Source organism: Heloderma suspectum, chromosome 2 (assembly GCF_057233095.1).
Source record: "Heloderma suspectum isolate Gila_16-S chromosome 2, 16-S_ref, whole genome shotgun sequence".
Taxonomy (NCBI): Eukaryota; Metazoa; Chordata; class Lepidosauria; order Squamata; family Helodermatidae; genus Heloderma; species Heloderma suspectum.
Window position 1 is genome coordinate 310,664,031 of NC_139459.1, and position 27,552 is coordinate 310,691,582.

At 44.5% G+C, this 27,552-nt stretch overlaps 1 protein-coding gene across 2 annotated transcripts in view; it reads left to right on the plus strand.

The window, feature by feature from the left end:
- SRGAP3 (SLIT-ROBO Rho GTPase activating protein 3) overlaps window positions 1–25,978 on the plus strand; it is a 298,364-nt gene extending 272,386 nt beyond the window's left edge. For both annotated transcript variants that reach the window (XM_084840267.1, XM_084840268.1), the window contains exons 18-22: window positions 366–445; window positions 6,270–6,450; window positions 10,000–10,149; window positions 10,378–10,705; window positions 24,698–25,978. In XM_084840267.1, the coding sequence (XP_084696393.1) occupies window positions 366–445; window positions 6,270–6,450; window positions 10,000–10,149; window positions 10,378–10,705; window positions 24,698–25,114 (1,156 nt within the window). In that variant the 3' untranslated portion in view covers window positions 25,115–25,978. The remainder of the gene's footprint in view (window positions 1–365; window positions 446–6,269; window positions 6,451–9,999; window positions 10,150–10,377; window positions 10,706–24,697) is intronic.
- Window positions 25,979–27,552: the final 1,574 nt, after the last annotated feature.

Consider the following 27,552-nt stretch of genomic DNA (forward strand, 5'->3'; position numbering starts at 1 on the left):
ACAGAATGTGTATCGAATACTGCCATTGGTACGTGCAGGGAATTCTGTTTGTATAGCAGTCCAAGGTCATTTGAGCAGATAAGAGTTCGCAAAGAAAGTTGTAGGGTAGCAGAAATGTAAATGTTGTATCCAGTGTGGTGTATCCAGTGTTAATATAACTTAAGTCCCATTCAGTTCAGTGGCTCTGCTGTAAGAAGGACTAACATTGGAGACAACTCTAGGTTTTATATGAGAGGTTGTGCCTTTGCCATTCTGAAATAAAGTTCAGAGCACTCTCAAGTTCCCTGTGCCCTAGCAAGGAAATAGCTCCTCTTTCCTCCCCATTCTAAAACCAGTGTGTATGTCTTTTCCCCCTTTAATTCCAGTGACAGCCCGCACAGTGAGCCAGGCACCATTGATGAAGCAGACCATGACAACGGCACGGAGCCACACACCAGCGATGATGGTGAGTGTAGAAACAAGCAGCGGAAAATTGAGTCTAAGGAAAGCTGTCGAGATCTGTGTGGAGAACAGCAACATGTATTTAGTTCCTAATCAAATTACCTTGGACTAACATATGGCTGTTTGCAGGGGGAGATTTTTCTCTTGAGTTTGACAGTGCAAGCATAGACTGATGAAGTACCTTGATAGATATGTAATCAAAGTAGACCATATGGGACCATACCAGGTTCCTTGTTTGGTTTGTAATTTCCGTCCAAGGCATTATGGGAGTTGTCCGTATGCCCTGGTTAACAAGCTAGCCTTTGCTTTTTCTATTTGGCATGAAAGTGACATATCAGGATTGTGGTCTGTTGTTGTATATGGTTCTAGTGTTCTGGGAAGACAAAGGCACTGTTGTGTCAGAATAACTCCTGAGGACAATTGCATCTGTGGCCTGTGGTCTGTTATGTTCATTTCCAGCTTATCATATGCTTTCCAGGAAGAACAGTGATAGAACCTAATGATAGAAAATTATGATTTGATGAAGGGATATGATTGACAGCCTTTTGAAATTAGTGGGACCTTTCAAAAGGTTTCAGTAGGTTTTAGATCAAGCTATAATCCTAACTCCTTACTCCTCCCATGAATGAGTAGTTCTTTCAGTTTGATACCCTCTCCCTATAGGACCTGCTTCTTTTGTTTGATCTCAGTTATCTGCTATGTTTGAAGTATCAGTTAAAGGAGCTGGGGTCTATTTATACAACGGTTATTAATATATTTCCATTTCCAACACAAGACCCCACTTCAGATTAAATCACCATCACCAGTTCTTGCCCAAAGTAGCAGGGATAATTTTGCATGAATTCCCTCTGTGTCTCTCCTGCCTTGCTCTTGTTCACTAGACAGCCATTTTCCGCTGTCTAGCAGCTGGGGGGCCGACCAGGAAAGGAAGCTGCCATACGACACATAGGATGTGTCGTATGCGCAGCTCCGCTCTCCCCACCCCGGAACACCCCTAGCCCCGCCCCTTTTCAGTCGCTACATGCTCATCTTCCAAGTCTGGAGGATGGGGCTTCTCCGCGCTGCCTCAGAGGCAGCGTAGACAAGGGAGGAGGTTGGATTTCCGGGCACCGACCTCAGAGCATGGGCTCTGAGGTCGGTTCCCGGAATACAGCATATCCTATGGCCCTCTAGACAGTGTCTAGTGGCCATTGGATTGCTCCCTAAGACAATTACAATTATGCATCAATAGTAAGGTGGCTGAGCTGAACATACTCAGTCTTTGAGGGGAGCGTTTTTGGCAGTGTTAAAGCATCCCCCTCTTCTGACTATTTTTCAGCAATTACTTTGAAAGTGTTCACTTATTCATTTAAATTGTTTCCTCTTGTTTTTTGTCTGAATTTACTTGTCCTCAATGATGTTATCTTAATGAAATAAATAGTGTCATAACAGCACATTCATTCCATGATCCCTGATTGGTTGCGACTAATCCAGTAAACATTGCCTTTCACTCTAAATTGCCTTCATTTACCATCATTATAACATGAGCACATTGTCAAGTCTGGCTGTGTAGCACTAGGATATAATAATCCTCACGATGTGATTCCTCATTGGTTGGGTCCATCAATGTGGCTGTTGTAGGAAAGACAGAAGGGAGTGAGAGAGCAGTAGCTAAGAGAAACAATGTAACTGAACAGAATTGGGAAAAAGATGAATATTCTCACAGTTACAGCATTTTTAAAGAAATATTTCTCCCCCTCATAATAATTATTTTCATCTTAAAAATTAAACAGAAGAATATTTGACACCACACTAAAAGAGCTCAACTTGTTTCCCTCATTTAAATACATGATTAGGGAAATATTCCACCCACGCACACACATACCCACCCATCCTTATTTTTATTTTTATTTTTCAGACTGAACAAGTTTGATTTGGACATCAGTGAGAATTAATAACCTGGAACCACATGGTGCCATTTAAATTGGCTTGTTTCGCAGATTATTTCGCAGACATTGTTCCAGAATCCTGTCTCTTGCATGACTATGCATGCCTCTTGTCTGCTTGCTTTATAGCCTTTATTCCATTAATATTTCCCCCTCAATGCTACAAATATATGAAGTTCAGTGCCTTATTGATGCATGATGTGGGGAGATTGCATAGGTGGCTCTGATTGTTCATCTGTACTTATGGGCATAAGAGGAGGAGAGGGGACAAAGGATTATTCAGATAACTGAAGATGGATGTGTAAAGGGAGCAGGGAGATGTCAACCTTCATTTTTCAACGTTGGTGACAAAGGGCCCTACCTTGACTGAAAAGTCAAGGCAAGCAAGCTTCTATTTAGGCAATTTTATGCCCGAATGGTTATGTTAATAGCTCTGATTGGAGTTTCTGGATGATTAACCATGACACAAGCATGGAGAGGAAGAGCTGTTAGGTTTTATGAATTTACATACCCTCTCCCAGGCTACTCCTCCCAGTCCCATCCACAGCCCTGGTGAGGAACTCAGTGTTTTATCCAGATGGTGAGGCTTCTACAATAGCCACCACAATTCTGTCCCCCGTTCGAAGTGTCCTCTATTGATTCTACCCATTGCCACCAAATGTCACTTAATTTAGACTGGCCAAAGACTTATGACCTAGAACAGCCTTCCCCAACCTGGTGCCTTCCAGATGCTTTGGGCTACACTCCCATCATCCCTGACTATTGGTAGTGCTGGCTGGGGCTGATGAGAGTTGTAACCCAAAACATCTGGAAGGCACCAAGTTGAGGAAGGCTGACAGTAGGATAAGAAGCCTTTCCCGATATTATTGCACCAGAAGAGAAAAGAGGGGTGCTGAATACTGTTCCTGGAGCTGTATTCTGACCCTGAGCACATAAAATCAGACATAAGGCTATCCGTGGCTAGTAGTCATGATGGCTATATATTGCCTCCTGTATTGGAGACAGTATGCCTCTCAACACCAGTTGCTAGGAGATATGAATGAGAGGGTGCTCTTGCACTCATGTCCTGCTTCTGGGTTTCCAACAGGCAGCTGGTTGGCTGCTGTGGGAACAGAGTGCTGAACTATATTGACCTTTGGTCTGATCCAGTGTGGCTCTTCTGATGATGATGATTGCTCTGCTGGGTCCATTCATGGTCCAACATTCTGGTTTGGACAGTGGGCAGCAAGACATTTGTAAGCAAGACAATATGGTACAAGGCATGTCAGGTTTTTCTTGCCTGTATCCGATGGTCATATACAAATTGCATCTGGCCATGGAGGTTTCATTTAGCTATCACAACTAATAGCCACATACCTCATGATCCAGTCTACTCTTTTTTGTTATTGTTTAAAGCCAACTTTTTGCACCTAGAAAGATGGATTCTACCAGAATTTATTTTGTTTAACCTGAGGTGAGAGTGGGACAAAAAGGGTTCCTGGGCTAAGCAACTGGCTATCACCACACCTGCTCATCAGATTATTTCATTATAATCCAAACATTAAGTCAAGCCCTGTTTACCATTAGGTGCTGTTTCAAAACAATACAGATATACTCAAAGAAGCACCTTTGTGTTAATGCAAATGTAACATGTCTGAAGTATATTTGCCCAATTCAGTTTTGCCTTTTGCCCTTTCTCTGTCAAATGTTATGCTACAGACTGTTTTTTAAAAGATGATGATAATAAAAATAACTGAAAATGTAGGAAAATGAAATTGCTGTAATTAAATTCTTGCCATGATCTGCTGGAGACTTCTTAGAATGGTCCAGGAAAGTGATCTAGTTGTCCCCTGAGTTAAATTAATCTGGCAAACTGTTGTGAATATGTTCTTGCATTATCTCTTACTCCAGGGTAGCAACCCCTTATCTTGCTTCAGCCTCTAATTTGCTTGCTCGGTAATGTGGGTAGGTCCAATGGTAAGACAGCTTAAAAGTGAGGAAAGCGTCCCTGAGGAGACATCCTTATGTCAAGTATCTCCTGTAGGTAACTGATCCTTTTGCATTAGTGAACTGGAGTCATTCTGTCAAAGGGCTGGCTTGTAGGAGATCTAATAAGTCCAAGCAGATCAACCAGCTCACTTTCTACGTCATGTACAGGAAACGGGTATATGCAGGCATCTTTCTGAATGTTTACAGCTTTTCTGCCTTCCTGAGGTTGCTCATATGGTAGCCTTGGGATGCAAGACTACGAACTCTGCCTGTATTTCTGTGTAGTCTAAGTAAACCTGAGGAAAGCTTGTTGATTCAGGATAACCAGACTCAACTCGCAGCCTCTATCTCCTGGGATCAGGTAAACAACCTCGAAGGGCTGTTTCTAGAATGTCTTTTCTCTGCTCATATTCAGAAAACACGTGCAAAGAAATGTGCCAAAAAGTGAATAGTCTGAAGGCAGCTGATACAGTTCCATATATGGGATACAGGTCTATATATGGAAACAGTGGGATACAAGTTATATATTTATATCTATTAAAAAAAAAACACTTATTGATTGCTTTTTTGTAGAGTGTGCAAGATGACATGCAAAAAAATAAAAAAATAGTTCAAACAAAATGTAAAAGACAAATTAAAACAATCTTGACTTGTACAAGAATACATGTGTGCGTGGTTTGTTTTTTTTTAAAGTCTGGAAAGTCTGTGAACTCTTCCCACAGCCTCATCCAGTCTTCCTTTTCTTCCCAATGCAAATGGCTCGTGCTCTGAACCTGCAGTGCAATTGGATCCTGCTGAAGCTTGATGAAAAAATTGTTGGCCGTGCATTGAAGCTTGAGTCAGCCCACTTCCATGTTGTGTGAATCTGCCTTTAAGATACATGTGTGGCAAAGCTCTGAGGATCTCCGTGGTTCACACATGTCAGCAGTGACTGTCCATTGCCACAGAAAGTTGTGTCCACGGTCATTCTGTGGCTTCTTCCTTAAACGTATTTTCAAAATGCAAGCTGAAAAAAGTAACATCAGGAGTGCTGAACAAATATACCAACTATATTTGCTATTTGTGGAAGGATGTTCTTTGGATAAGATGGGAAGAATTTGCAAACATACATACATGTACACTGAACTTTCTTGTATACTGGGTATCAAATGTGTATCAAAATGGGCTCTTGTGTTTCTTGGAAATCACATGTAGATTGGTTGCAGCAGTGTGAAGATAGGTGCAGTGGTGCCTTCATGATTGATAGTGGGCAACTGCAGAGTCTTGGTCTAGTATTCCCCCTGAGAAATGCTATCTCATCAATAATAATAATAATAATAATAATAATGATGATGATGATGCATCTGTATATACAATTAATAATATAATTCCCATAGCTTCAAGGAAGCTAAAAACTAAGGTAACCTTCACCCAACCTGGTGCCCTCCAGATGTTTTAGACTAAAACTTGCACCATCTCTAACCATTGGCTGTGCTGGCTTGCACTGATAGGAGTTGTAGTCCAAAATGTCTGGAGGGTACCAGGCTGGGGAAGGCTGATCTAAGGCAACACAGCTGTCAAACTGTGGGGTTTGTGATAGCACTAAAGTGAATTATCTCCTATTGCTCAGCATAGAAAAAACAAATCTTGACTGAAGGTAGGGGTGGAAAGTAGAATTAAATTTTATGAAAAGTTTCAGATCTTGCCTATTATGTCAATTTTCTTTAATGCCACCAAGTTTCTACATTCTGAGCAATGTCCTCCCCCCCCCCCCATTTTGCTTCCTGGGGAGGAGAGTACTTAGCAAAAATGTCCTTGAGATCAGGGGGCAGGTTTGGCCACATTGTTCCAGGAAAATGTTCCCGTGCGGCACAGAGGGTGCTCTGTTGATTTCTGATTACAACTTCCCAATCTCTTCCCCTCCCCTCCCCTCCCCCCCCCCCCCCGACTTTATAGAGGTGGAGCAGATTGAAGCCATTGCAAAGTTTGACTACATTGGGCGGTCACCACGTGAGTTGTCCTTCAAGAAAGGAGCCTCACTTCTCTTGTACCATCGAGCATCTGAAGACTGGTGGGAAGGTCGCCACAATGGCGTGGATGGCCTCATACCACATCAGTACATAGTGGTACAAGACATGTAAGTGGCAAGAAGCTCGCTGCAGAGAGTTTCAGATTTTTATCTGTCTTTAGATTCAAGAGGTGGATGAAGCAAAGTGCAATGTGGCAGCTGCTTTGGGGGGTAGAGTTGAAAACTGGTGTGTCATCTTGTGCTTTCATGCGGGGGCGGGTGGGATTCACACTTAAATATCTGTCTCTCCTGTTTCCCCACCAATAACATTATTTATAGTAGTGCTTCAGAAACAGCACTCCATAGGCCTATTCAGGCATAGCCCTATTCTATAGTTCTATGTAGGCATTCCTAAGCTGGGTATAGGTAACTTGCAAGGGGAAGGAGTGCTCCAGCCCTGTTGTATTGCCCCTGCAGTAGGCTCCGAACTCTTAATTTAGAGGTGCCAAGATAGTGATGAATCAGACCCAGGTTTACTTACAAGGAGTACTTTATTGAGTAACTTACAGCACACAGGCGTACCCATTGGTTGGATCAGACAGCTTCTCTGAACCCAGAGCATGTGGTAAAATGGGTTTTATACCATACATGTCAGCAGTGAGGCAGCATGACAACAGCAAGCGTTAATTAGCATTCATCTACAACTTTATCTTTCCCAGCACAGACACCTGCAGCTTGGCATAAGCATAGCCTCACTTCCCAGGCACATACTAGGCCCTGATAAGATACTAGCCTTCGTTAGTATGGAATGCATTGAGGCTGCCCTATCACTCTTTGACTCATCCTGGTAAATCAAGAGGCCTGTAAGGGAAAACAGCCTGCCGACCGAACCAAAGTCAGGGAGCATCTATGGATCATCTAAGCCCCTCTAAAACTACTAAAAGCCTGGTTCAGGCCTGGGGCCTTACACCTGCCCCCTCCATCGTTGAATTCGCTGCCCTCTACTCGTGGAGGGTGACTTTCTGAAGAGAAGAGCCTCCTGTATCTCTGGCGACCCTTCATTGCCATCACATCTTCAAGAAATTTGTTTTTCTATCCTTCCCCCTCTTTTTTAATGACATTGGGAAGAAAATCAAGATTTCCCAATTCTGAGCAGCAACATTTTCTAGTAGGTTCATACTACATTTTGCTGTAGAGTCACTGGTCAGCAGAGAAAAATGCCTACAGAAGCTGAATTTGAGATTAGGAAGAAGTGGGGCAAGAATACAAGCAGCCTGTTTATATTACCCCAAAGCTCCCAGGCCGAGAGGAGGCTGTGTATTGGTTGCTTCAGTTCCCTCCTAATCAGTCTGCATTGGAGGTTTGTTAATACTTTCCATGTCTTGGCATCAGGTGTGCATAGATAATTTAGGACAAGGGAGGGGTGCCTTGCGTCCTCCAGATGTTGTTGGTGTACAACTCCCATAACCTCTGACCATTGGCCATGTTTATTAAGTCTGATGGGAGCTGCAATCCAAAAACATCTGGAGGGCCAGAAGTTCCTCACCACTGATTTTGGGGATGGACCATAGCTCAGTGGTGGAGAACCTCCTTTGTATACAAAAGGTCCCAGTTTCAAGCCCTGACATCTCAGGTAGCAGCTGAGAGCCCCAGCCAGTCAAAGTAGACAATACTTGACATGATAGATAGTTTGATCTGGTATAAAGCAGCTTTCTATGTACCTGTTCAGTTATTTGGAACATTGGAAACTGCCTTATACTGAGTCAGTATACACAAGTCTTTTCCACAAAAAGTCAAGTCGGAAACCTCCTTTTTGACTAATTGTGTTTGTATCATGTCATAGACAGTCAGTAATTCTCGTGCTGTAAAACAAGTTTACTAACTTTTCCTCATCGTTGCACAGATCACCTCCCTGGCATACACGTCCACTTGCTAGCAGCTAGAAGTATGGCAATTCCAGAGACTTGTCTTCAATGCCGTGCCAGCCATGGAGCCTCTCTGGAAAAGACCATTTTGATTCATTTTTAAACATGAAAGTCATTTGTAATTATGGAAGCAGGCCTTGCCCCCACCCCCAAGCGTGATGGGAAATCTTCCTTCTGTGCTTCCAGATGAGGCTTTTTTTGGTGCCATTGTCCTGCATGCATAGGATTTTGTGAGGGGTCCAGACATCGTCATCTTCTACTCGTGATCCTTCCATGTTTACCTGCTGCTTCTTCCATCTTTTCTCTTACTGCAGAAAACTCTATAGGAAAAAAAAACCAGAATAGCCGCACAGTGCCTTCCCTTTCATAGCGCTAGGAGCCATCCATCTGGAAGAAATGCTTGAGGATGGCCAGAGGTTCCAAACCTCTTTCAGCCTGAGGGCTTAATTCGATTTCAGAGAAGCTCCCAGGAGCCACATTCCAGTGCTGCGGATGGGGCCGAAATACCCAAAATGCCAGTATCTTTTAGCTTAAAGGTCTTACTGCCAGTAACTGAGCCTTCGGAGACACTTTTCAGCCTTTTCGAGTGGGGATTAAACATGCAAAAACCAGGAAACCAACAAAGGATCAGCAGGGAAAGGGGGTGGGACCAGGGAAAGGAGGTGTGGCCATCTGCGAAATCCCAGAGGGCCAGATTTGGGCCCCAGGAGAACTGGATTTGGCACATAGGCCTGAGATTTGACATCCCTGCTCCCAGCTAACCAAGGCCTCTCTTTCCCAGTGTGTTTTTCCCCCCTCTGTCCTAAATAGCTTTCTCTTCATATTGGCAGTGGCTGTTGCTCATTCAATACCAAATATCAGCTCCATGAAAGATGAGGAAAAAATAGCAATTGCAAATCCTTGGCTGACATAAATTATGTAACTCTCCAGGTTTCTGTACTACCTTGGTTCTATATTTTGGGGAGCAAAATTGTTCACCCCCACCTACTCTAAAAAAGGAGAAGACCTGTGGGTCAGTTGAATAAGTGTGTGTGTTTTGGATCTCTTCCTTGTAAGTAGGGATGGGTAAACCACCCTGTGCGCTGCGTGCCAGACCCCCGCCACTTACCCACCCGTTTGGCTCCCTGGTCGAGCCAGCGGGTGGTCCATGGGTGAGTGGCACGTGGGCACCCCACTCCTCAGCGAGCCGCCATTTTGCATAAAAATGGTGGCTCATTGTTTTACATAAAATACATTTTACGTAAATGGTGGCCATAAAGTGGCTATTTATGTAACAGCTGCTTTACAGTGGCCATTTACATAAAACCTCTTTTACGTTAAAAAAAAAAAAAGTAACAATTTTAATAAAAAATGGCAGCTCGCTGAGGAGTCTGCCCGAACCGTCCAGTGGCTCAACCAGGGAGCCGAACATGCCAGGTAAGTGGTGGCGGTCCGTGGATAGGAGTCTGGTGGGGGGGCGGGAGTTTTCTGGACTCCACCCCCGTCTCAGACTCCCGCAATATCCCTACTTGTATGTAGGGGTTTGTGTAAAATTAAGGAATAAGCAGGTGGCAGAGTGGAAACTGCAAACATCTGAGTTGTCTGCTTTCATTTCCACTTGGCAGACTTCACTCCCTCTGCAAACAGTACTCCATTTTACCCCCATCAGCATAGAACCTAGGCACAGGTGTAAAATAACAGCCAGGGCCCTTCCCTTAGGCCATGAGGCATTCAGTTCTCTCTTCAGGCTGACAGAGGGTTTCGTTATTCATAGGGACGATGCATTCTCCGACAGCCTGAGTCAGAAGGCGGACAGCGAGGCCAGCAGCGGACCCCTGCTAGATGATAAAGCCTCATCAAAGAATGACATCCAGTCTCCAACAGATCATATTCCTGACTATGGATTTGGGGGAGTAATGGGACGGTAGGAAAATGATTTCTTCTCATCTGGATGCAAACGTTGTCTTTTTCCTTTGTCTGTGGCAGGCAAGAAAGTCTGAATGCATAAGCTCAAGGATATTTATGAGCCAATTTGTACAATTTATGCCACATTTAAATGGGGAGGGAGCATACAGAGATCCCACTCATTAGTCTGGATGACTTTGGAAGCTTGGAGTAGCGATGTCACAAGCATGTTGGTTTTTCTTTACAGGGTGAGGTTGAGATCTGATGGAGCAGCCATCCCTCGCCGTCGAAGTGGAGGAGATACACACAGTCCTCCCAGAGGGATTGGTCCTGGAATAGACACCCCTCCACGAGCAGCAGCCTGTCCCAGCAGTCCCCACATATTACCACTGAACAGGGGCAGGATCGAGAGCCCAGAGAAGCGCAGGATGGCAACTTTTGGTAGTGCTGGCAGTATCAACTATCCAGACAGGAAGGCGTTGACTGACGGCCATCCATTGAGGCCCACCTGTAGCTCTACTCGGCATAGTAGTCTTGGGGATCAGAAATCACTAGAAGCTGAAGCACTAGCAGAGGTAGGAGAACAAGTATAAAGCTTCTACATACTATGAAAATGTGTAATCTAACAAATGTTTCGGGCAACAAATTTCAGGGAATTTCAAACAAATCCATATTCACCTGTCCAGATTGGTTTGTTTGAAGACATGGACTTAAGGTATGAGAATCATGAACTACACCCAACAGTTTCAGCATAGTACTGCAAAGGGATCCCATTTACTGCTGGATGAAGTGAAATTTACCAGTCACCCACAGTGGCCCACCCCAAGCCAACCTCTTTCAGGGCCTTACTCAAGTACTGTAGCCTGTTGGGCCACTGTGGAGAATTTCAGTTTTTAAAAATGCAAATATATATTTAAAATACTTTAGCACTTTCCCATCCAGTGAAATAAGTCTCCATGAGAATACAAGCAGTCCCTTCTCCATATAAGACAAAGACATAATGGAGCCTGTGACCAGAGAGAAGCAGAACCTAAATATGCTAATCAGAATTGGAACAAAACTAATTTTCTCACAAAACAGTTCCTCGATTTTGAACTTTGAACTTCCCCCTTTTATAGATTGGGAAATAAGACTCACAGCCTCTGAGCAGAGCTTTTCTCTTGCACAAACCCAGATAATTCATGATGATTTAATTTTTCATAGAGCTTGGGTCTTGTAGGTCTAAGGGTCAGTACTCTGGCCCAGACATCCTCATGGCCACTGAACTGTGCTGACTGCCAGCCCACATGTCTAGATTATGTTTTGTCTTGTCTTCATAATGCATGTTATAAAGATAATATCTGAGTTATTAGTTAAGTGCTAAAGGGAACGATACTATGGCCCCTAAACAGCATCTAAGGAGCCATAATTCCCAGTTCTGAGGTGAGAATCAGTGCTCAGAGCTGGGAATTGGCACTCCGACCCCCCTCCCCCTTGCAGCTGGCATGGAAAGAACCACACCAGCTGCCTCTCTGAGGGCAGGAAAGCCCCCTTGGAGAGGGGGAGAAGGGAGCATTTTGGTGGGTGGGAAGAGAGACTGGAGAGGCCAGGATACAAGCTATCCTGAGGCCTCACTAGCCTCCTTCCCTCCCCAAGACACTTTTGCTAGACGGACTAAGAAGCCTGTCTAGCGGAAATGCAGGGCAAGGGGATGGGGGAGGTGAAGATTGTCTCCACCGCTCCTCCTAGCCTGCGTAGGTTGACCATAAGCCTCTGAGTTCGGAGGCTTACAATAACCACAATAGGATTGTGCCCTACGTAATATATATGGATCTGTGTGGATATTTATTTGCATGTGTATGGGTTTTAACTGTAGCCAGTTTTGAGAGCCTATCTTGGCTGAAAAGTGGCATGTGTATGTACATATCAATCAATCAGTAATAAACTTGTAGCTAGTGAGAAGGGGGAGGTTAATTTTCATGTTTCTTGGGGTCAAACTAGATGTGATGCTAAATGTGTTGTTAGCAAAAGCATTAAAGCTTTAAAAAAAATTAATAGCAGGCACAGACTGGAGGACAATTTTTATTAGAACCACAGTGCATGGAGAAGGAAGACTTAGGATCACAACCGTGATCCTGATTAAAATCGCCTCCCTTGCACAGCTATGATAGGGGAGAAAAACAATAACGCCCATTGCCACCAAATAGAAAAAAAAGTTCTCTATATGTGAAGAGATTGCTGATTTGCCTCTAATGAGCACCAAGATAAATAATGGCAAAGAGTATAAGGTTGTTCAGTGGCTAAACTTTGTTGCTGTTGTTTTAAAAAAAGAAACAGCAAGTAACTATATCAGCAGGTAGCCTTTAAAGACTAAATGGAGGGACATGTTTCTCTGAACTTTTGGCTGAGCCTCTCTTTACTTTTTGCTGCCTCGGTTGCTCAAAGGTTGGTGGAGCTGTTTATTTTCAATCTAACACTTATTAGCTTTTGACACCTTTCAGCCTTTTCTGTGTGGGCTGTTGATTGATTGATTATGTTGTCACTTTGTTGCTTGCTTGCCTGTTACTGTGATCCTTTTCACCATAGTAACCCAAATGGGTGGTGGTGTTTAGTTTTTAAAGATAGACACCAATTGTTTTGCAGTGCAGTAGGTTTAATGCTATTATCCCACACATCTCTCTTCAAGGAGAATAGGGACTTTGCTTTGATTCAAATAGCTTTTCCAATTTTTTGTTTGATGTTTAATTTGCACAGTGGGAAACCAAATAAAATATTATTACTTCCTTGTGTGCCAATGGGGGCTCTTTGTGTGATGCTCTACAAATTGCTCTTAAAAGGAACTAGTAATTTTTTTGTGTAGGCCATTACTCCCAATGTGGGTGCAGAATCCAGCGGAGAAGGGAACTGAGTATTTCAAAACTTCTGGATCTAATTGATGGCTATTTAGAACAAGGGTAGGCAAATGGTGCCCCCCCACCCCATACACATGGGTGTGGGGAAGGTATAACTTTGCCCCAATGCAAGCGACCCTGTGCAAGAATGCTAGGGGGTGAGGCTTTAACATTGCCCTCCCATTCCTGTGTTCTTCCACAAGTTCGCTGGGGTTGGTGGGAAGCAATGTCAGGGTCACTGAAGGAGGGAGAGGCTAAAGCGTCCTCCTGTCCCAGCAGCCCCAGTGGGTACTGCTGTTTCCACATCCCCAGTAGTGGCACAGAAACAACAATGTTGGCTGCTTTGGGGTTGCTGTGGGAAGGAAGAAGCTAAAGCCTTCCCCTCCCAGTGGCCCAGCCACATCTGGCCTGTGGGCCATAGTTTGTGTACCCCTGCTGTACACCCTGGAACTGTGCACAACTGCCACCAGAAGGGCTTATGAGGAAACATCTTGCCCTGAGGGGATGGGAGAAGAAACAGTTTAGGCTTGAATGTAAAAGTCAAAAGAAACTACAGAAGAGACGAAAGAAAAGATGAGTAGGCCAGCAAAGAACAGCCCAGCCCAGAGTTCAGCTGATATATTCCCATCCATTTGGGCAACTGAATCAAGCATCATCATATTGCTTCCCCGCCCCCCCACCCCCAATCCCTGTCCTTGTGTCTTGTGTAGATTCTGAGCTTGTGGGCAGGGACTGTCTGACTGTTGATTCCTCTAAGCTGGCCTTGGAGTCTTATGACCAAAGAGCAGGGTAGAAATGCTTTGAATGAATAAAAAAAAGTCCCATTGAACTCTCTGGGGGTTATCTTTGAGTAGGCATACATATGATTGTGCTATAAAGCTACTATCAACTCTCAGTTCTGCAAAAAGCTTTCCTCAAAATTCTATGGAATGTGAGATCATGTTTATTTTGGGTTTTTGTTCAAGTGAAAATTATGGGATTGGAAATTCATACGGATTTCATAAAAACATAATATCTGGGATATTAAAGGCAGGCTCTACCTCTTTCTAATCACCTTCTTGTTCCACCCCAAAGTAAATAAAATATAACAACTTCTGATAATTCTTGTTTCTCCATAAAATGCCAGTGTTTATGACCATGAACATACATACACACACTAACGTTTTGCTCAGTAAAGCAATCCAAGGACCAAGTCTCTTTTGTTGTGGTTGTTGGCAGAGCACGTAGGTCAGTTTTATAGGCAGAAGCTGGACAAATGCATTCATAGATGCCTGTGAAAAATTGCTTCTCAAGGCTGAGTCTGTCTTGGTGGCAAAACGTATCTTTCAGATTTGCTTTCTACTAGAGGGGCAGAAGCTGTTTACTTGCTGAGTCCTGAGCAGGTTGCTGTAGTACCAATGTAAGGGGCTTAGGTTAAAGGGCAGTATAATACTTCTTTTTGATATTATTTGAATAATAACACTGTTTTTCTTAAATGGCTGAAAAGTAGCTATTACAATAGAAAGAATATTCTCAGTTTTTTCTCTCTGATGTTGACTCTAACAGGAAGATGGAAAGCTGTCTTGCACTGAGTCAGAGCCTTTGTTCATCTAGCCCAGTATTGTTGACATTGACTGGCAGCAGCTGTCCAGGGTTTCAGGCAGGAGTTTCTCCACCCCTACCTGTTGAGGATTGGACTGTGTTTTGTCCTCTCTTCCTACCATCAGCATGATCAGAGTAGGATTTGCATCATATTTTTCTGTGTCCAATATCTGTGATACTCATAGTGTAGGAGGAATTATCTTAAGAAAACTACTTTTAAAGAAAACCTCGTATCTACAGTAGGCTTGTGACTGGAACTGCACATAGAATCATAGAATAGTAGGGTTGGAAGGGGCCTACAAGGCCATCGAGTCCAACCCCCTGCTCAATGCAGGAATCCAAGTCAGAGTATCCCCGACAAATGGCTGTCCAGCCTCGTCTTGAAGGCCTCCAGTGTGGGAGAGCCCACCACCTCCCCAGGTAATTGGTTCCATTGTCGTATTGCTCTGACACTCAGGAAGTTTTTCCTGATGTTCAGCCGGAATCTGGCTTCCTGTAACTTGAGCCCATGATTCCGTGTCCTGCACTCTGGGATGATCAAGAAGAGATCCTGGCCTTCTTCTCTGTGACAACCTTTCAAGTACTTGAAGAGTGCTATCATATCTCCCCTCAGTCTTCTCTTCTCAAGGCTAAACATGCCCAGTTCTTTCAGTCTCTGTTCATAGGGCTTTGTTTCCAGTCCCCTGATCATCTTTGTTGGCCTCCTCTGAACCCTCTCCAGTTTGTCTGCATCCTTCTTAAAGTGTGGTGCCCAGAACTGGACACAGTACTCCAGATGAGGCCTAACCAGTGCTGAGTAGAGGGGAACTAGTACTTCCCGGGATTTGGAAGCGATGCTTCTATGAATGCAGCCCAAAATAGCATTTGCCTTTTTTGCAGCCACATCACATTGTTGGCTCATATTCAGCTTGGGATCGACAACAATTCCAAGATCCTTCTCGCTCGTAGTGTGGTTGAGCCACGTATCCCCCATCTTGTAACTGTGCATTTGGTTTCTTTTTCCTAGGTGCAGAACTTGGCATTTGTCCCTATTAAATGCCATTCTGTTGTTTTCTGCCCAGCGCTCCAGTCTATCCAGATCACTTTGAATTTTGTTTCTGTCTTCCAAAGTATTAGCTATCCCTCCCAATTTTGTGTCATCTGCAAATTTGATCAGCATTCCCTGTACCTCCTCCTCCAAGTCATTCATAAAAATGTTGAAGAGCGCTGGGCCCAGGACTGAGCCCTGCGGTACCCCACTCGTTACCTCTCCCTAGCTTGAGAAGGTCCCATTGATAAGCACTCTTTGAGTCCGATTCTGTAGCCAACTGTGGATCCACCGGATCGTTGTTTCATCTAGCCCACTTTGAGCTAGTTTGCTCATCAGGATATCATGGGGCACTTCGTCGAAAGCTTTGCTGAAGTCGAGGTATATGATGTCTACAGCATTCCCACGGTCTACAAGGGAGGTGACTTGATCAAAAAATGAGATCAGATTTGTCTGGCAGGACTTGTTTTTGACAAATCCATGTTGGCTTCGAGTAATCACGGCATTGTTGTCAAGGTGCTCCCAGATGGATTGCTTTATCATCTGCTCCAGAATTTTCCCAGGGATTGATGTCAGACTGACTGGTCTGTAGTTCCCAGGTTCCTCCTTTTTACCCTTTTTGAAGATAGGGACAACGTTAGCCCTCCTCCAGTCATCTGGCACTTCCCCCGTCCTCCATGATTTCTCAAAGAGAATAGACAGCGGTTCTGAGAGTTCTTCTGCCAGTTCCTTTATGACTCTAGGATGCAGTTCATCTGGCCCTGGAGATTTGAACTCATTCAAAGTAATTAGGTGTTCCTTGACCATATGCCTGTCGATCTCAAGCTGCAATCCTGCCCCTTCAGCCTGTACTTCGCCTTTGCCAGGGGGGTCATAGACCCTCTTTTGGGAGAAGACTGAGCCAAAGTAGGAATTGAGCACCTCTGCCTTTTCTTTGTCATCTGTTATCATTTTGCCATCCTTATTTAATAGCTGAACCACCATTTCTTTCCTCTGCCTTTTACTATGCACGTAGCTGAAGAAAGCCTTTTTGTTGTTTTTAACATCCCTCGCTAACCTCAGCTCATTCTCAGCTTTAGCCTTCCTGACGCCATCCCTGCAATTCTGTGCTACCTGCCTGTACTCTTCCTTTGTTACTTGGCCTTCTTTCCACTTCCTATATATGTCCTTTTTTGTTTTCAGGTCATCCCTAAGCTTTTTGTGAAGCCACATTGGCTTCTTCTGTTGTCTTCCACCTTTTCTTCTTGTTGGAATTGTTTGTGATTGTGCCTTGAGAATTTCCTTTTTTAAAAGCTCCCACCCATCTTGGACTCCTTTTCTCGCTAGCATCGCTTGCCATGGGACCTTACTGATCATTGTTCTGAGTTTATTAAAATCAGCTTTCCTAAAATCCAGGGTATGCATTTGACTACACTCGGCTTTTGCTTCCCTTAGAACCAAGAACTCAAGTACAACATGGTCGCTTTCCCCCAGAGTTCCTGTAACTGCTACTTTATCCACTAAGTCATCTCTGTTGGTTAGGATCAAGTCAAGGATAGCCGATCCTCCAGTTCCTTCCTCTACTTTCTGTAGGAGGAAGTTATCCGCCACACAAGTCAGGAATTTCCTGGAGGGGCCATGTTTTGCAGAATTTGTCTCCCAACAAATATCAGGGAAATTGAAGTCCCCCATTACTACTACATCATGCTTCCTTAAAAACATTGGCTATTTGCTTTTCAAAAGTTTCATCCTTGTCTTCTCCTTGATTGGGTGGCCGGTAGTAGACTCCGACCACCAGGTTCCTTTTATTCTTTGCTCCATTTATTTCAACCCAGATGCTCTCGATGGGGCTACCAAGCTCATCCTCCTGTATTTCTGTGCAGAGATATGTATTTTTCACATACAGTGCAACCCCACCTCCCTTTCTGTTCCTCCTGTTCTTTCTGAACAAGTTATATCCTTCAATTGCTGTATTCCAGTCATGAGAGTCATCCCACCAAATCTCAGTTATACCTATCAGGTCATAATTTCCCTCTTGTATTAAGAGTTCAAGTTCGTTCTGTTTGTTTCCCATACTCTGGGCATTAGTATATAGACATTGAAGACCATGTGCTTCATAGTCTGGCTTTCTTCCTAAAGAAAGAAAGCTCTGGCTATCAGAGCTGTTTTCTCCATTGCAGTGCATGCGCCTATGTCCATTGTTACCCCCAACATTACATCTCCCTTCCCCGTAGAATACAGTTTAAAGCCCTCCTGATGAAGTTCTTCATGCTGTGGCCAAACACATTCTTCCCAGCCTTTGTGAGGTGCAACCCATCCCTAGCCAACAGCCCATCTTCCAGGAAGTATAGCCCGTGGTCCCAGAATCCAAGTCTTTCTCGTCGGCACCACCTTCGTAGCCAGTCATTCACCTGGAGTATTTTTCGTTCCCTTTCTATCCCTCTTCTAACTATTGGAAGGATGGATGAGAAAACTATCTGGGCCCCAAAGTTCTTGAGTTTCCTTCCCAAAGCTTCAAAGTCTGACGTGATCTCTTCGTAGCTCCGCTTGGCGGTATCATTTGTTCCCACATGGATGAGAAGAAAGGGATACCTGTCAGTGGGCTTTATGAGTGCAGGCAACCTTTCAGTCACGTCTCTAATCTGTCCTCCCGGGAGACAACATACCTGGCGAGTCCATGGGTCTTCGCGACATACTTGGGTGTCGATCCCACGCAGCAAGGAGTCTCCCACTACTACCACTCTTCTCTTCTTCTTGTAGGCCTGGGTTTCATCGCCTCTGTTTGACTGACCTTTAGCCTCTTGCTCACTCTCATGCAGGTTCCCCTGTGATTCTTCCTCTGCAGGCTGTCCTCCAGTCTCATCTGCAAGTACCTGGAATCGGTTCCACAGCTCCACTGCTTCCACTGGTGCAGAGTGGCGTCTAGTTCTTCTTCTCCTAACTGTCACCGTTTTCCAAGGAGTATCCTCTATTCCATTTTTCTTCACCTCAGCATTTCCCACTGCCTCATCTTGCTGTTGCTCTTCAAGCTTCTGGTCTGCCCTTTGCTGCTGTAGTTCCCCCATTCTGTCCAAGAACTCTTCGTGTTCTCTTATTCCCCGGAGGGTCGACAGTCGCCGCTCCAGTCCACTTACTTTTTCCTCCAGCAGCGTGATCAACTTGCACTTGTTGCAGGTGTAGGCCATGTTGTTCTCAGGCAAGAAAACAAACATTGCACGCACCTTGCAGGTCACCACCACTGGAGAGTCTTGTCCTTCCATAGCCTCTTTTCCCTTTTGTGTCTAGCTTTGTGATTGTTCTAGACTAGCCTGTGCCTGCTCCTTTACTCAGTAGAGGTTAAAAGCAGAGTCCCACTGGTGTGGAAGTGTGTGCTACAAGTCAAATAAATGAAAAAAAGTTAGTAAAAAAAATTTAAAAAATGTTAGGGGCCTCCCCCTTGACCTCCCCTGCCGAACTCCCCTGGCCAACTCCTGTTTGCTTCCCCTGTTCGCTCGCTCTCTGGGAGCTTGCTTGCTTCTGTAGTCCCTGGACCAGCTGGAGCAACTTGCTCTGCTCTGCTCTGCTCAGCTGGGAGGCGGGAAACAGACTGAAGCTTCCCGCCCAGTCAGCTGCTGGGAGTACTCAGGCCACACCCCTCCAATTCAGTTGGAGCTCTCAGAAGCACCTGGTGAGCTCACAGCCAATCAGAAGGATAAAGGGCAGCGCCCTGGGCTTCCTGCAACCCACTTACCTCTTAGCCTCTGTCTCCTTTGTCTCCTTTGTCTCTTCAACCACTGCAACTCCCCTGGCCAACTCCCGTTTGCTCCCCCTGTTCGCTCGCTCTGTTCGCTCGCTCTCTGGGAGCTTGCCTGCTTCTGTAGTCCCTGGACCAGCTGGAGCAGCTTGCTCTGCTCTGCTCTGCTCAGCTGGGAGGCGGGAAACAGACTGAAGCTTCCCGCCCAGTCAGCTGCTGGGAGTACTCAGGCCACACCCCTCCAATTCAGTTGGAGCTCTCAGAAGCACCTGGTGAGCTCACAGCCAATCAGAAGGATAAAGGGCAGCGCCCTGGGCTTCCTGCAACCCACTTACCTCTTAGCCTCTGTCTCCTTTGTCTCCTTTGTCTCTTCAACCACTGCAACTCCCCTGGCCAACTCCTGTTTGCTCCCCCTGTTCGCTCGCTCTCTGGGAGCTTGCCTGCTTCTGTAGTCCCTGGACCAGCTGGAGCAGCTTGCTCTGCTCTGCTCTGCTCTGCTCAGCTGGGAGGCGGGAAACAGACTGAAGCTTCCCACCCAGTCAGCTGCTGGGAGTACTCAGGCCACACCCCTCCAATTCAGTTGGAGCTCTCAGAAGCACCTGGTGAGCTCACAGCCAATCAGAAGGATAAAGGGCAGCGCCCTGGGCTTCCTGCAACCCACTTACCTCTTAGCCTCTGTCTCCTTTGTCTCTTCAACCACTGCAACTCCCCTGGCCAACTCCCGTTTGCTCCCCCTGTTCGCTCGCTCTCTGGGAGCTTGCCTGCTTCTGTAGTCCCTGGAGCAGCTTGCTCTGCTCTGCTCTGCTCAGCTGGGAGGCGGGAAACAGATTGAAGCTTCCCGCCCACTCAGCTGCTGGGAGTACTCAGGCCACACCCCTCCAATTCAGTTGGAGCTCTCAGAAGCTCCTGGTGAGCTCACAGCCAGTCAGAAGGATAAAGGGCAGCGCCCTGGGCTTCCTGCAACCCACTTACCTCTTAGCCTCTGTCTCCTTTGTCTCCTTTGTCTCTTCAACCACTGCAACTCCCCTGGCCAACTCCTGTTTGCTCCCCCTGTTCGCTCGCTCTGTTCGCTCGCTCTCTGGGAGCTTGCCTGCTTCTGTAGTCCCTGGACCAGCTGGAGCAGCTTGCTCTGCTCTGCTCTGCTCTGCTCAGCTGGGAGGCGGGAAACAGACTGAAGCTTCCCGCCCAGTCAGCTGCTGGGAGTACTCAGGCCACACCCCTCCAATTCTGTTGGAGCTCTCAGAAGCACCTGGTGAGCTCACAGCCAATCAGAAGGATAAAGGGCAGCGCCCTGGAAACATGCAGTGTTTCATTCCCTCTCCCCTTTTACTTTAAATGGGATCTAATTTGCCCCGGTGCCCTTCTAGTGAAGCCTTCATGTCAGGAAGGATCTCCAGATCCATAGAAACATAGATGCCTTCCATCTAAGGAGGATGCACAGATAACTTAGCAAAAATTAAATAATGGCAATGGGTGACAGTACCAGCACCAGTGGCTGTAGCGTTGGAGAGAATTCGTAGCAGCCAAATCTCAGCTGAAACAGGATGGCTGCTAATGGTATAGTTGTGCCCTGCAGAAGGTGAAAGAACTTTGTCCTACTGAAATTGTTTGGAAGACCATTGGCAAAAATAAATAGCCTTAACTAAAAATTACGGTTGAAAGAGCTCACTTCCTTTTGAAACTAATAATTCACCTTCAGGGGCATTAACCTCAGTCCCTTGATTTTTATGTTTGTTTCTCCGCCTTTTTAATCAGTAATGTTTTTAAAGACTTCTTTAATTATGTTGTAATTATGTTGCTGCCTTGAGCATTTTTGATGTTCAGCAATTTGAAGAGTTATTTATGTGTTTAGACCTGAATCCAAAGATGTGCTGCCGTATGTTCAAGGTGTCTTCTGCGCATTGAATATTTGTTTTATACCCCAAACTGCAGAGTTAACTTAGGAAAGTGAGATGATTCAAATATGTTCTTGCACAGCTCTTGGACAAGGAGAAACATGAGAACTGTTATATGACTAACCTATAACAGTCCTGTGCAAATTCTTCCTCTAGCACTTGGGGCAAAGCACTAGTGATCTATGTCCTATGTCCTTTGCAGCCAAAGATGGAAAAGCTCTATACAGTCAGTAAAAACAAGACCTGGAGCTGATTGTAGCTCAGATCATGAGCTTCTTGTTGCAAAATTTCGGCTTAAATTGAAGAACGTAGGGAAAACCACTAAACCATGCAGGTATGACCTAAATCATATCCCTTATGAATATACAGTGGAGGTGAGGAATAGATTTAAGGGATTAGACCTGATAGACAGAGTGCCTGAGGAACTATGGACAGAGGTCCATAACATTGTTCAGGAGGCAACAACGAAATCCATCCCAAAGGAAAAGAAATGCAAGAAAGCCAAGTGGCTGTCTGATGAGGCTTTACAAGTAGCTGAGGAAAGAAGGGAAGCGAAAAGCAAAGGAGAAAGGGGAAGATATATCCAACTGAATGCAGAGTTCCAGAGAATAGCAAGGAGAGACAAGAAGGCCTTCTTAAATGAACAATGCAAAGAAATCGAGGAAAACAACAGAATGGGAAAGACTAGAGATCTCTTCAAGAAAATCGGAGATCTCAAGGGAACGTTTTGTGCAAAGACGGGCATGATAAAGGACAAAGAAGGCAGGGACCTAACAGAAGCAGATGAGATTAAGAAGAGGTGGCAAGAATACACAGAAGAACTATACAGGAAAGATCTGGATGTCCCTGATAGCCATGATAGTGCGGTCACTGAACTTGAGCCAGACATCCTCGAGAGTGAAGTCAAGTGGGCCTTAGGAAGCATTACTAACAACAAAGCTAGCGGAGATGACAGTATTCCAGCTGAGCTATTTAAAATCCTAAAAGATGATGCTGTTAAAGTGCTGCAATCAATAGGCCAACACATTTGGAACACTCAACAGTGGCCGCAAGACTGGAAAAGGTCAGTTTACATTCCAATTCCAAAGAAGGGCAACACCAAAGAGTGTTCAAACTACCACACAATTGCGCTCATTTCACATGCCAGCAAGGTGATGCTCAAAATCCTACAAGCTAGGCTTCAGCAGTATGTGAACCGAGCACTACCGGAAGTACAAGATGGATTTCGAAGAGGCAGAGGAACTAGAGATCAAATCGCCAACATTTGCTGAATCATGGACAAAGCAAGAGAATTCCAGAAAAATGTCTCTTTCTGCTTCATTGACTACGCTAAAGCCTTTGATTGTGTGGATCACAACAAACTGTGGCAAATTCTGAAAGTGATGGGAGTACCAGACCACCTTACCTGTCTCCTGAGAAACCTGTACGAGGATCAAGAAGCAACAGTAAGAACCAGACATGGAACAACCAATTGGTTCAAAATTGGGAAAGGAGTACGACAAGGCTGCATATTGTCACCCTGCTTATTTAACTTATATGCAGAGTACATCATGAGAAATGCTGGGCTGGATGAATCACAAGTCGGAATTAAGATTGCTGGGAGAATTATCAACAACCTCCAATATGCAGACGATACCACCCTAATGGCAGAAAGCGAAGAGGATCTAAAGAGCCTCTTGTTGAGGGTGAAAAAGGAGAGTGCAAAAACTAGTTTGAAACTCAACATTACAAAAACTAAGATCATGGCATCTGGCCCCATCACTTCCTGGCATATAGAAGGGGAAGAAATGGAAGCTGTGACAGATTTTATTTTCTTGGGCTCCAAGATCACCACAGACGGTGACTGTAGCCATGAAATTAAAAGACGCTTGCTCCTTGGGAGGAAAACTATGGCAAACCTAGACAGCATAGTGAGAAGCAGAGACATCACCTTGCCGACAAAGGTCCGTCTAATCAAAGCTATGGTTTTCCCAGTAGTAATGTATGGCTGTGAGAGCTGGACTATAAGGAAGGCTGAGCGCCGAAGAATTGATGCTTTCGAACTGTGGTGCTGGAGAAGACTCTTACGAGTCCCCTGGACTGCAAGGAGGTCAAATCAGTCCATCCTAAAGGAAATCAACCCTGAGTGCTCTTTGGAAGGACAGATACCAAAGCTGAAGCTCAAATATTTTGGCCACCTAATGCAAAGAGAAAACTCTCTGGAAAAGACCCTGATGCTGGGAAAGACTGAAGGCAAAAGGAGAAGGGGACGGCAGAGGATGAGATGGCTAGATAGCATCACCGATGCAATGAATATGAACTTGAGCACGCACCGGGAGAGAGCGGAGGACAGGAAGGCCTGGCGTGCTATGGTCCATGGGGTCACGAAGAGTCGGACACAACTGACCGACTGAACAACAACAACAACTAGTGATCTGCTCAGTGTCCTTTAGATCCAACTCTCTGACCGGGTTTGCATGACACAAGGGTGGGTAATAAGCCACAGTGGCGTGTTAACCACCCCCACTCATGATTTCCCTAATTACCCTCGCCAGGTGTGGGTTGTCGTGATCTCCAAACCCAGCAAAGATGGGTGGCTGGGATGGTTGACAAACCACCCTCAACCCCACAGCAAACTGTGACTGGATTCGGTCAGTGGTGCAGGGGGGAGAAATCATTGTGGTTTCTCCCTCGCCCCCTTGAGTGCTGTGTGCACAACCACCATTTAATTTTTTTTTCACATTCAGGAAATTTGTGGATATGTAATAGAGGTTCACCCACATATGCAAATTTAACTTTTAAAAAATGTTTGGGGAGGTTTGCCTAAATTTGCTTCACACAAAGTTACTGCGCTTTAACGAATATACACAAATCTCCCTGAAAGTTACAAAATTAAATGAAATTAAATTCGTGCAAAATCTCCCTGAAGGTGAAAATAAACAATGTTAAATATGTGCAAATCCCCTTGAAGGTAAAAAAAAAAAAAAAACCTTAACATTTGAGCAAATCTCCCCAAAGGTGACAAAAATATTTACAAAATAAACTATTTTACTAATGAGCGCATTTGCGCTTATTAGTTGAGTAGGCTGCTGAGGTTGTGCCATAAAGGCCCATGGGATACTTGTCGAGAGTGGGTGGGAAGACTAAGGGGAAATATGCCACTGCTAGCCACAGAGTACCTGATTATCTGTTGGGAGTAAGATGGTTAGCGAGTGAACAACCTACCATAACTTATTTTCAGGGTGGCTTATCATGATGTGCGAACCATCCCTAAGAAATAAGTGGTGGACAGATCTTGGTCATCTAATGCAAGGACAGGCTTGCATTTCAAGACAAGGCTGGACAGCCACCTGTCAGGGATGCTCTGACTTGGATTCCTGCATTGAGCAGGGGTTGGACTCAGTGGCCTTGTAGGTCCCTTCCAACCCTACCATTCTATGATTCTGTGATTCTATGACTGTAACTTCTTTTTCTTTTTCTGTTTGTGTTTATTGTGTTTACAGGACATTGAAAAGACTATGAGCACAGCATTGAATGAACTGCGTGAACTGGAAAGGCAAAATACTGTGAAACAAGCCCCTGATGTTGTCCTGGACACCCTTGAACCAATGAAGAACCCTCAGATAGGTTCCATCAACTCTGAACCTGCCAGTCCCCTTCACACCATCATGATCCGAGATCCTGATGCTGCCATGCGGCGTAGCAGCAGCTCAACCACTGAAATGATGACCACTTTCAAGCCTGCCCTCTCAGCCCGGCTTGTCGGAGCTCAGCTTAGGCCCCCACCCATGAGACCCATCAGGCCAGTTGTCCAGCATCGATCAAGTAGCAGCAGCAGCTCGGGAATGGGTAGTCCTGCCGTGACACCCACAGAGAAGATCTTCCCTAGCAGCGCCTCAGATAAATCTGGCACCATGTAGTGATTACCATCACAAGGGAGTCTTTGTTGGGGGAAATGGGTACCCATCCTGATTTTCATTTCTTTTGAGTTTGAAGCTTTGATTGTACAAATGATGTCATTAATTAAAGAAAAAGACAGGGGAAAATGACTCTTGTAGAAATAATGGCACTGGGGACTGTAGATGTGGCTTAAGAATTTCATGATAATTACACACCATTCTTATCAAGATTGCTGGAAATATTTGGTACAGCCAAATAAGATGGCCATTTTATGTATTACCACTGGAACATTCAAGTCTGTGTAGAAGTATATATATGAAACTGTACATAGCCCAGTAACATTTTAGTAGATTTACCTCAGAAACCCACCCCTAGACTTCTGCTAGAGATTGTTTTTGTGTGTGTGCGTGTGCGTGAATTACACAGCAACTGTGCATTAAGCAATAGACAATTGGTCAGTTCCTGAATTGAATTTTCACACTAGTTTGGCTTGGCTTTAGAGTTGTAAACAAAAGAAAACACCATTGATTTGGTTCAGCAGTTGTCCTGCATATACTGGAGTGCATTTGATGATCATGTCTATCTATCCTGCTAGATGGATGGAGTTTTGTCTTCACATTCATCTCTTAAAGACTGCTTCATTGAAACATGGAAGCTTGTGGTCATTTCCTGGTTGGAAGAGTATACCACCTGTGGACACAAAGGATTAAAAGTAGTACACCTTCCCCTTGTGTGAAGGGGAAACCTAGGATTTTCTGTACGTACTTCATGTTGTAGCACAGTGTTATGTGTGTACAAAAGAAAATCAACTCCTGCTGTTTTCAAAACAGAAGAGGACTCTGAAGTAATCTGTGGTTAATAACAATAAATAAATAGGCTAACTTATATAGTGTTTTAAATATTTTATTCCCCCAGCCGCTCTTTTTGCTAATGATTCCTATTGGGAAAATATGGATTAAAACAGGCAAGGAAGCTTTGGGTAAAAATCACATTCCCTTTAAAGTGACTCAGCAGTACACGAGGGTCTTGACTCAGACTGTGTCCCCTTGCATGAATAGCATGAGCCATATTTGACCTTGTCAGACATATAACTGATCTGATGGGGTGACAATTTGCACTTTCTGTACTGTACTATGTAACAATATACAGCAGTTTTGGGTTTATGAAATTCTTTCTCTCTTAAAATTTAACCTAGGGAAAAGTATGCAGAGAGCGCTAGGGTTTGCATGATAGCTAAGCCTTTTCTCTATTCACTGAACTCAAGACTCTTCTTGCTGCTATTTTTGTTTTATTTTTTGTCTATATTTATGGACAGATCTTTGTTAACATCAGCCCTTTGATTGGGCCAGCATTTTTACTTTAAATACCACTGCCCATTTATTTTTTACATGCAGTGCCTCTTGACAAATCTCATTCAAACTGTACCCTTGGATAAATCTTTTTCTTGATATCTCTTGAATTAATTTTGTAGTGGCCATCACTTAGAGAAGCCAAACATTTTTTCCTTCATTGTCAGAGCTTGGCTATAATGACGTCTGTTGCCTTTCAGCACTATGCGGTGTATTTATGATCTTGGGTTTGGCTTTCTGTGGTCTAGCTCAGACCAAAACTCATCAGTGCATCTTGGAAAGAGCCACCAGACCATTCAGTAATTTACCATTTTTATCCTCCTTTATTTGACAAATGCATCCCTAACGCCATCTGCGTGCATAAATTGCTTTTCGTTATGAAATGAAAACACACAATCATTGTGTAATTCTCCTTTTCTGTACCTCATCTGCAAGCATGCTTCATTCCAGGTACCCTCTTTTCTCTTAACTGCCCCTTGCCTGTTCTAGCCTGTTCATATATTGCTGTATCTGCTTAAATGCTGGAAAGTAACTGCTAAAATGTAATCTGTTCCTTTTTTAAGGCTAAATTTTAGTTGAAACCCAATGACACAAAATCTTTGCACTTAATACATAGATAATTCAGTGTAACAAAAATGCAACGATAAAAAAAATGAAAGCAACTTCCCTGACTCCCAAACCAGTCCTGACCTTCCCATGTATAGGGTGGAGGGAAAATGATGTATGTAGTTATTCTATTATTGTTCCTCGGTATAATATTACAAAGAGAAATGGTGTTTACCTACATGTCTGCTCATGTTGTAGGCATTTGTAATTGCCACAATTAGTCAATAGTGGTGTTTTTTCATTAATGAACTTTTAATCTCCCCAGTTCCCTGCCCCCCACTTCCCACTGCCCTGCTCCTCTGCTTGCTTCTTCTAACTTTAGAGTAATCCAGGGGTCATTATGACAGCAGATGTTCAGTTTGTTGTAGTAATGAGCCAGCAAATGTAGTTTTAGGTGTGGGATGGGTGTGGGGGAGGGGGGAAAGAGAGAGAGCCTTTTGGCAAACTGTTGTATTTTATTGCCAGTAATGTTTTTCCCACTTTCATTCACTGAGAACAGTTGC